At 41.7% G+C, this 11,053-nt stretch overlaps 1 protein-coding gene across 1 annotated transcript in view; it reads right to left on the reverse strand.

Annotated features, from left to right (window-relative positions):
• Positions 1 to 11,053, reverse strand: part of CLIC6 (chloride intracellular channel 6) — a 131,872-nt gene that overhangs the window by 107,955 nt on the left and 12,864 nt on the right. Inside the window, exon 2 of the mRNA XM_083500201.1 lies at positions 3,357 to 3,445. Within this exon, the coding sequence (XP_083356327.1) occupies positions 3,357 to 3,445 (89 nt within the window). The remainder of the gene's footprint in view (positions 1 to 3,356; positions 3,446 to 11,053) is intronic.

Here is an 11,053-nt window from a genome sequence, read left to right on the forward strand (position 1 = left end):
CTGTTATGACCCTCACATTACAGTCAAATTTGCCTTTGTCCTTTGATTCCTGTGCAAAGAGAATGGCAGCTGAGGTAATTTGAAACAGAATCTATTAGGCAAGCACACACAGGTACACATTAATAGGATTTCGTTTGAGGAACTATTTCCCCATTGTCTATAATTATCACCAACATAACAATCTTGGGCACTCTAGAAATAGACTAATGTTGTGGTTCCCAATGTGGGGCACATGCCCCTCAGGGGAGCAATTTGATTTTTAAGGGGGGCAATTCAAGAATGAGTTATTAACAGTTAATGGCCTTTTAGGATTCCTCCTCGTGAACAGGAGTTCACTTTTTGAATAATAAGACTTATATGCCACGAGGGTGGGGGGTGGCATCAGGATTTTAGAGATGCTTAGGTGAGGCATGGCCAAGAAAAGGTTGGGAACCACTGGACTAATACCACCTTTGCCATACACAGCCCTTTCATTTTAAAAGTGTGTGCTTCTATGCCTTGTTGGTTTTTGTCTCCCATGAAGGGCTTCTTGCAAACCTCTAGTTCACTAAAAAAAATTAAAATATATATTTAGTCATCCTCCTCATTATCCAAATGGTCTTTGGATATTGCAATATAATTCAGATTCACAATTTTGATCTTTCTTTCTTGTCTGCTGCTATTCATAATATCAACACAAGTGCCATCCATTTTGATTGGTGTTCTGCACCACAAATAGCTTCACTCAACTTTCTTACTGGTCCCTCGGGTGGTGCAATGGGTTAGTGCACCTGACTTTAACCAGAAAGTTGGTGGTTCAAGCCCATCCAGGGATAACTGTGGGCAGGATTCCTGCTTTGCAGGGGGTTGGACTAGATGACCCTCAGGGTCCCTTCTAACTCTACAATTATGAAAAGCTGGAGGATTTTTTACATAAACTAAGAACCATTATCTGGACTGCATTTCTATTTGAACAGAAAAGTCCTAGCCTGCAATGTTGTTTGTGTTCCATTTTAAGTCAGGTGGCACTTTCAAACACGGGGGTGTGATTCAGTTGAGTTAACTAGCTTTCCTTCACTTCAACCACAGATTCACAAGAATGCCCTTGGGTTAGGTATTTAAAGGGGGGGGGGGCATTGTCCAGTGCCAGATAAATAAGACATGTGTTCTGACAGTAAGTATGACAGAGCTAATTCTTATCAATTACTGTTGCTTGATGGGCCTCATTATCACGTACACAAGAACCTAATCATTACTCAGGGACCAGTGATGATATAAATAAAAAATTACAAGAGGTGCTTAAAGCATGATTGCAATTATAAAAGTTGCTCAGCAAGACAGTGCTTACTGACTCAGCAGATCTACCGCCTGTGAAAATCCAATCCCATATACTGAGGGGAAATATATGTTGCTTTTCTTCCAGTAACTTTACAATCAGCTTCCTGAGGGAGGCCAAGACATTTCCAAGGAGGGAAGCAGGCTACACCTTAACCTTTTGCATCATATCCTGACAATACAGAGGTGAAGAGTGCCAGACCCCACCTTCAAAATTAGTGCAATACAAGAGGTGTGTGCCCAATGCCAATCCCAGGTTGATTGTGGCAGCTAATTAATCAGAAAACAAAACCTCCAGTCTTCGCCATGGATCACAGGGTAAATTCATATCCTGCCCTGTCTCCAAATGGAAAGCAGCTATTTAGCGGTGCTTAAAAAATGGCTAGAGATGGGATCCTGAGGAGCCTAGTAGTGTATTTGCAGCAGAAGCACTGCCAGGTTTGAGAGGACTTCTGATGAAGCGCCTTTGAAGCAGGGTTGAGGATGGGGGCCTTGTTGAGTGGCAGGGCACTCATCCAATTGACACACTTCTTTCTCTTGCTCGCCCACCTGCTGTTGACACTCTTCTCCCACACAGACCCAAGGGCCACTGCCATGGGAGGAACATGTAGGTAAAGGAGCAAGGCTGCTTACCACAAACTAGGAAACAAAGCAATGTGCTGATAGAGGCTGAGGCTTTGTAGTCATCCGCCACAGCTTTTAACTAACAATATTTCCCCCAAACAATGAGAGCGGCATTGAACTTAGCCAATCAGACACTACCTTTGGGGTTGTGAGGCCACAGAGAGTCCTGGGGCAAGGAGGGGCTGATCTAAGGTTGCTTGACCTGCTTCCTGCATGCTCCGCCCAAAGCTGGCATCAGATTGGCTCCTCTCGTTGCCACTCTCATTGCCTTGGGGGTATGTATATTAAACTGGTGGTGTGCGCACTTTGCTTTCTAGCATGCTGTCAGGGGACTGCCATCAAAAAGGGGGAGGGGGGCACATGAATACAGGGAGGCTCCGACGTTCAGAAGTAGCTCTTCATCAGGCACTGGAGAGAACCACGCCTCCGGTGAAGCAGAGGGGGAAAGGAGGGGCAAGGTGAGGGAAAGGCTCACAGAGACTACGGTGAGCGCAAGCGCTTCGCTTAGCCAGGCTGGTCAGGAAACAGACATGCCTCTTCCGTCGCCCAGTTTGCACAGAGAGATGAAACGGAGGAAGGGGAGGCGGAGATTTGGGGTGTCTAAGTTCTTATGTTGGGAGAAAAACCGGAAGGGGCCACTCCCGGAATCTGCAAGTGACTGAGACAGACATGAACTTTGGGCTTCTGCACTGTACATAGTTTGCACTGAATAAAACCTGTAAAAGACAGGTCAGAGTCCTGGCTGTTTACTCGCAAGCAACCACCTGCAAACCTGACACATGCTGTGGCTTGCCATCTTACCTACCACTGCTACTCTGGATTCATTGAGGGAGACTTTCAGCCTAGGCCCCAATCCTAGTGGTGCCACTGGGAAGCACAAATTAACTTCTAAGAATCCACCTAGTCTAGTATTGCATCCTTTGATTACCTGTGCTCCTTATGACTCTTGAAGATACATGTGATCTTATACATGCAAAGCTGTACCAATGAGCTGCAGTCCATCTTCATATACAGCAGTAAAAAAAATTGTGGTTTACAAAGTCATCAAGGCAGTTACAAGATATAGGCAAGAGCCTTGTACTACTCATAACCCCTGGAACCGAACTGCCACATAAGATGAAAGGTTCCTGTGCATCATTAAACTAGGCCATCTCGTTTGGAAAATTAACAACAGGGTTTTTAAAAGGATATCTATAGTTTCTATTAACTCATTAAAGTCTTACACAAAAAGCCAATAAGCAAAAGATCAGTGTTCATTCTGCAGACATCATCCTGCTCTATGGGAATAAACTGAACTGACATCTAAAGGCAATATGGTTAGCAACATAAAAAAGGCCAGCAGGATATTTTGAGTTACAATTTTCTTACCATAAGCCACAAAAGAAGTAGAAGCACAGTGTACTAATGAGTCATTTTACCTGGAAAGTCTTGGCTGATGGTGTGACGGCTTGGCTGGTGGTAATTTTGAGAAGTTCAGGTCCCTGAAACAATCCATTATCTGCTGTTTCTGAAAATAGCCAAGAGGAATATTTAAATAAGCATAGTACAGACTAACTGTAAAGTTGAGGAAATTTATTGGGGGAAACTGCAGGTGTTAATGCATTCAGCTTCATATAGAAAACAAATTAACGTATTTTCAGATAATCATACAAGTTTATTTTACCTGTGGAATTCCATTCCAGGGGACTTACATTTAGCTCCATATCTATCTATACAAGGAAGGAAGAGGCACTCATATCAAAAAGGTAAAAAGAACCATCTCTTTGTATCAGCAGGCCATTTTCTGGTTTAAAAAATATCCAGAGGTAGAAATGAGAGCTATCTAGAAATTAGTCCACAAAATTCAGTCATTGTCAACTTTTCCATGAGGCGCAGCTGATGCTTTCTGAGAGCACAGTCCAAATCATAGAAATGTCATAATTAATTTAGAGCATCAGATTATTGTGAAAATAAAGCATATGCAAGTGATCTGTGACCCACTGGGCAAACAGCCTATCAGCCATGCATACAACTCATGAGCGACCTGTTAAATTGGCCTGTGTAGTCCTTACAAAATTTAGGATAGGGAGAGTCAGGCACCAGAATGGCCACAATACTTGCCTTGCAGACTTCATTCATCTGTTGACGAGTCACAAGACCTACAGACATAATGTAAGGCATTCAGGGAATGGAGAGGGGAAATTTTCCACTCTGGAATTTTCTCAGTTTCTCCCAACAGATCCAAGGTACTTCTATCATGTGTTACCTCAGTCTCTACGCCAAATGTTTGAAATTCTGTAGAAACTTGTGCAGATTTTGCAGAATTTATTGCTGTGAAATGGATGATATGATGCATCTCACCTGAATAGCACTTTCAGTCAAACTAAGCCTGTCCATGCCACTGTAGAAATGTATAGAAGCTATTTATTATTGTTATTTGTTTGCTTTATATCCTGTTTTTCATCCCAAAGCAATCCAGGGTGGCAAGCATATTAACAGAAATATCATTTTAAAAAATCATTAAAACTGTTAAAAACAATTTCATTCTCCCAGTCAATGATTTCAGGGTTGCCACAAACAGTATATTTCAGCTACCAAATGACTGGACAAAGAGGAATGGAGACAAAGAGGAATGGAGAAAGATATACCTCACCAGGAAGAGCATTCCACAAATGGGGAACCACCTCTGAGATGGCCTGTCAGATCAACAACAACCAGGCAGCCCCCATGGGTGCATCACCAACAAGCCTCACCTACCAACCAACTACACAAATGTAGATCAACATGAAGCTAGATGAACATGCAAACAGTTCTGAGAACTGTGTAGAAGTGAAGTATTATGAAATAAGTAGATAAGATATAGAGATGGATTCGTACCTTATCCTAGTGTGTTATGGAGACCTTAATAAGCCAGCAGTTCCTGACTCTTCATGGAACTACACTGAGGCAGAAAATGTATGTAGCAATGGTTTAACATGGAGAAACAGCAACCTTTCATGGAGAGGGCTGGGCTGCAAAGAGCACCTTCAGAGAGCACAGCTCCCAGAGAATATTTTTTGTGGGGAAAAGGTGCAAAGGGAGTAGGGAACAGATAAAAGGTAAAAAGGTAAAGGCCTGCTGGACGGTTAAGTCCGGTCAAAGGCGACTGGGGTTGCGGCACTCATCTCGATTTCACACCAAGGGAGCTGATGTTTGTCCACAGACGGCTTTCTGGGTCATGTGGCCAGCATGACTAACCTGCTTCTGGTGCAACGAGACACCGTGACAGAAACCAGAGCGCACGGAAATGCCATTTACCTTCCCGCTGCAGTGGTACCTATTCATCTACTTGCACTGGGGTGCTTTTGAACTGCTAGGTTGCCAGGAGCTGGGACAGAGCAATGGGAGCTCACTCCGTCACAGGGATTCAAATCTCTGATCCTAGATCGGCAAGCCCAAGAAGCTCAGAGGTTTAGACCACAGCATCACCCACATCCCTCTCATGCACTCCAGGATCACTGATCACAACTGACACACACACACATATGCATACACACAGCTGCTTTTTCTAAGCACGTCAGTTAAAAGCTCTTTTAATATAACCTGCAGTTTGGTCCTTTGTAAACATAGAAAGCTTTGTAGCTCAGGGAGCAGAAATCTGTTCAGGTTCTGTGGGAAATAGGTCTAGTTTTAATAAATGTTGTAAACTGTGCTGTGAGTTAGTAATGAAATGGGTGTATAAACAAAGTGGTGTAATGTGCACTGATATGACACTTGAGGGATGTGGAAATTAAATCCATGCCCAGTGCAAGAAGCAGGAAAAGCTAGTAACAGGAAGCAGCATCATGGAGTTACTTAATCTTAAAGTAGTATAACAATGCCCCTTTCTTCCTTTTCGGTGACTCTTTTGCCCTGAGGTAAAAGTAAGAATCATGAAAGCACTTGTTTACATGAGGGAGATAGAAACATCTACCGCAGAAAGCTATGGCTCAATCATCTAATATTTTCCCTGTGATGAATTCCCATGTTACGCAATAATCTACAGCTACAGTTCTGCATTGGGCCGAAACATTTCCCATATGGAGGAAATGAAATTGGATATTATGCCACCGATGAACCTATTTGCCTGATACCTGTAAGGCAAAACCAAATAATTCAGTTTTATTACGGCTTCTGGTTTTGCAGCCCTAAAAACCAACAACAATCTTATGACAATTTTGGGGGAAATTGTTTAAAATCTTGACAATGATTCCACCTCACAGATATTCACTGGACCTTATTATGAGTAAGTCTGCTTGGGATTTTGACTTCCCTCACGTGGGCCACTTCCTTGAACATTTGCTTGTCATAAGGAAAAAGAGGTCACTCCTCTCTTCTTATATTCTCTACTCAGAGCCATTCTAAGACTTGCATTAAATTTACTTCAGGGATGGCAATGCTTCACATCTGATAGATAGGCATGACATGTAAGTACATTAATAAAATCTATATACTACAGTACTTTATATGCCTTGTTTTAAGTGGATTTTGCACTTGCTTCAGCTTTTAAAGATACACATGAGGGTAGAAGAGAAAGAAATGACTTTTATTTATTATCTTTTTCTTTCCCCCTCTCAGTGATCTTAAATTTGATGAAATTATAAGGGACAGTTACATATGCATTTATATGCACTTACTCACTTTCTCATGTTTCTGGTATATCAAAGTTAAATTCCTGACAGGTATTGGCTCTCTGTTGAAATTTGTGACAAAACATAACAAGTGAGAGGAGGTAAAACTGTTTTCTCACTGAAGCAAATTGAGTTACATATGATGTTTCCCTCACAGAAAAGACTTGAGATGCACTAAGTGCACTGCAGGTTCTCACACAAGATGCAGCACTGTGATTTTATGCTTCTTTTTAATCCAAGTGTGTTCAAACAAAATGCTCTTCTTGGTATGAAAAACTGCTCAGGTGGATATATGCATGTACCTTGAGGACTTCCAGTAGGGGAATGCATGAACTTCTATTGTAGAACATTTTGTGCTTGAAGCAATAAGAAAAACAGTACATGCACTTTTGGGACTGAAATGCTATGAGTGTGCCAACAGCATGCAGCTCTACCTCTCATTTACATAAACGGAGCCTGGTGAAGTGCTGAAAAGTCTGAACAGGTGTCTGGAACCAGTTGCTATGGGCAAATTACCCGACACTTAATCCAGACAAACCAAATCTGCTTTTGGTTAGGCTCTGTAGACCTTGGAGACAGTGTACAATCAGGTCCTATGCTGAGTTTCACTTCCGCTTGAAGAATCAAGTGGCTTGAGGGTGCTCTTGGACTCAGTATTGCCCCTTGCTATTAAGTGGCCAGGAGCACGTTTTACCAGCTTGGCCAACTGTCACCATACCTGGAGATATCTCCCTCCTCCTGCCAGTTAGTTGTGCAGCAATTACTTCCAGTCTGAATTACTGCAATGCTCTTCACACACAGTAGGCTTTAAAGACACTTTGGAAACCATAATTGGTACAAAATGCAGTTTCAAGAATGTTGTTGGATGGCAGCTAGGTTTTCCATAAGGGCTATGCCTGGAACAGCAACATATGAATACCTGAAATGGGCACTACACTGATTTGATACCATCTGCAATGCTTTAGCTGTTCACTCCCAAGCTCACTATAAAATGCTAGTGTTGATTTTTAAAGTCCTATACAGCAGGCTTCCTCAAACTCGGCCCTCCAGATGTTTTGAGACTACAATTCCCAGCATCCCTGACCACTGGTCCTGCTAGCTAGGGATCATGGGAGTTGTAGGCCAAAAAAATTTGGAGGGCCGAAGTTGAGGAAGCCTGCTATGCAGCTTAATTCCAAGTCTGTCTGTTACCTGTAGAAACCCTGAGATTTTCTTCTGTGGCAGTGCTGTCAGATGGGCAGCATATAACTAACTAAATAAATAAATATTATTATAATTATTTATTGACCTCTCTGTTCACGTACCCTTAGGCAATTTTAAAAAACTTGTTTGTTATAGCAGAAGTTTACAATAGCATACATTGCAGAGATAATCATTTTTTATTGCCTTTTGGCTCTTTATATTGCTGCTAGTTATTATAGATTGCTGTTACTATTTTCTATTTGTTATTTTCTAATTGTTATTTTCTTAAAAAAAAACCATACCCTCATTTGTTTGTTTTTGTTTTTCTAGCTGCTTTGTTTCCACATTTAGAGAAGTAGGATAAAAAAATTGGGATAAGTTATAAGCATTCATGTATGAGCTCACCCAGTATCTTGAGTCATGCAGTAATGGTTGGGAATAGGCCTGATGGGATTTAGTAATTAACTTTTATCTAATTAAAGCAGAGACCTGATCAGATAGTTATTCTGGGTGGCTATTTAGTGTGGCTTGCACTTAATTACTATAAGATAAAACAGTAAGTGTTCAGATACGAAAAATACACCCCTCACAATAATATTAAACATATTGTTTAATACGGTATGTTTAAGATTGATATTCAGTGGTACTTTTCTCCCATCCTCTGATCATTTTGGTGAAAATTCATAATACACAACTATTTCTCCAAATCTAGGAGGCAATACCTCCAGTTTTGTGAAATACAGATTTTGTTTAGAGACATAGTCTCAATTAACCACCATCACTAAATATAATTCCACCAACACGTGAGTTGTTGATCACTTCACCACAACATGCTGGAAATCACTGCAGCACATATCATTGGAGTTTCTATTGGTTCTGTGTAAATGTTACTTCACTCGTTTCCTTTATTCTTAAGAGTTGTTGGTTTCAAAGGAAAAGTATTTATTTTCTGGTATTGTTCGCTACTCAATTTGAGCTGATGCTATGATAAGAAAAGCCCCAGGGATTACAAATTCAAGTCAAAACAGGGCTCTGTATGTGTGCTGTACCAAGAATTAATTCTTCACTACAGCAACAGATGGTATTTTACTCTTAACAGTGCAATCTTCATTTACTCAGAAGTAAGTACCACCGCCTGCAGTGGAGCTTACACCCTAGTAAGCGCATTTATCAAATTTTGTATTAATCACACATTAATGTTTATTAAGTGTGAAAGGAAACAGGACATGAGTAAAATAAATATTGGCAGGCATATGGGGCAGGGAATAAAAAAAATCTCCATTTTTTTTTGGAACCCCAGGATAAGAAACATCTACCCTATTCCCAGCTCCAAACTGCCAATTGCTTTTATTCCTCCCCTGTTTCTTTTATATTCACTTTTTCCTGCCCTCTTTTTCCAGGACATGTCCTCTTTTTCATGGGTATGTAAAATGAGAGTCGTCATAGTGATCCATAGTTAAAAATAAAAGCCGGCAAATGTGTCCTGCTTTTTGCTCTTCAAAATATGGCAACCCTACGACAGCTTCCTTCCCCAGTGTCCTTCCTCTCTATTCCCAATTGACTGCTAATAGCAACTTATAAAATTTTCCCCACTTTCTAATTTCCATGAAAATTCTCTCTAGCCTTCCCACCCCCCACACCAAGCTCCTTAAGTGATAAGAAAGTTGGACAAGCGTGAGCACAGTGGTGGCTGGTGCCCATTAGGACTGGTAGGCAGGGAAATTGACAGGAGGAGGAACCAAAGCCAATAACAGGCAGAGCCAACTGGTTCTAGTTTTATTGCCCTGCTTCCCCCTGCTGAGTTCTACAAGCACAACGCTGAGGCTACGGAGGAGGACGTTGACAGGCAGAGGAGCCCCTTGACTGGTCATAAGTAAGAAGATCAGCAGGTGGGAGATGGCTAAGGGTAGTCTCAGATTGGTGTGGCAGTGCCCCCATTCACTCTAATGGGCCAGCATCCACTGTGGCGGGAGGGAGAGGAAGAGGGAGAGAAGCAGAGGGGTCAGGAGGCCCAACAGACCCAGCACAGTGGGATTCTCCATTTCTTTCCCTCAGCCCATTCATCCCTTCTACCTCCTTCTCTTCATTCAATTCTTTTTTTAAAAAAATAAATGTATTAAATGTGTAAATTGCTTTATCTTGCCCAGGGCAACCCAAAGCAACTTACAAACAAACAAACAAACAAAAACCCATGTAGATACCTTATTTATTTCTCTTCCTTCCCTCACACATGGCTGGTGTATCCTCTCTTTCCTTCTATTCCCCCAAACTTTCTTTTCCTCCTCTGCAGTTTTGCATGCTACAGCCTCACTCTTGACTTTCTCCCACCCCCTTGCATGCCTGTTTAGGGAAGTTTTTAAGGTTTGATGTTTTGTCATGTTTTTAATATGATTGTGAGCCACTCAGGGTGGCTGGGGAAACCCAGCCAAATGGATGGGGTATAAATAAATTATTATTATTATATTATCATTATCATTATTATTATGCACTGCATATGTGGAGAGCTGCTTAAGCCGTTTAAGTGTGCAGCCCAATGAGCTGCTGTAAACAAGCAGTAAACAATGCCAGGGTGGAGTCTTCTAAAGGGAATGCAAGGCTGTGCACATTCAAAACACATTTTCTCCTTTCAAAGAATTCTGGGCATTGTAGTTTGTTAGGGGTTCCTGGCAATGGAAGCTCTGTGAAGATGCATTGTATGCTTCAAAGGTGAACACAACTTAAAAGGAGCTGACAAGCCCAGACTAGGTGCTGGTCCATTAGTAATCAACATGACTTGCTCAACATTATTATGCTGGATTTATGTTGGTCTTTTGCTGGTTGTTCTATATAGTGTGAACCACTCTGAGAAGAATTTTTTTAATGTTTAAAAGCAGTGTACATATATTATTATTTTAAAAAACCAAACAAATAGCTCTCCAGTTTTTAGAACAGATTGTATCGCCTCGCCATCACCTGCTATAATTTTACTGTGCAGGCTAAAAAAAACCCAAAGAGTGAATTGTAGAAGAGGACCCTGTAGCTCAGCGGCAGAGCACATGTCTTGCTTGAGGAAGGTTCTAGCTTCAACCCCCAGCATCTGCAGGTAGGGCTGGGAAAGACTCTGTCAGAAAAACTGGAGAGCCATTGTCCACCAGTCTACTGAGTTAGATGGACCAATGGTCTGTCTTGCTCTAAGGCAGTTCCTGTGTTCCTTGAGAAGGGCTAAAATGCCTCACACCCAAATTCATCCCCTTGCCTCCCACGGTCACAAGCTGTGGAACATTTCACTGATTCTGAGTTGGAATCCAAGTTTCCACCTCAGGGGC

Source organism: Podarcis liolepis, assembly GCF_965112155.1.
Source record: "Podarcis liolepis genome assembly, chromosome: 4".
Lineage (NCBI taxonomy): Eukaryota > Metazoa > Chordata > Lepidosauria > Squamata > Lacertidae > Podarcis > Podarcis liolepis.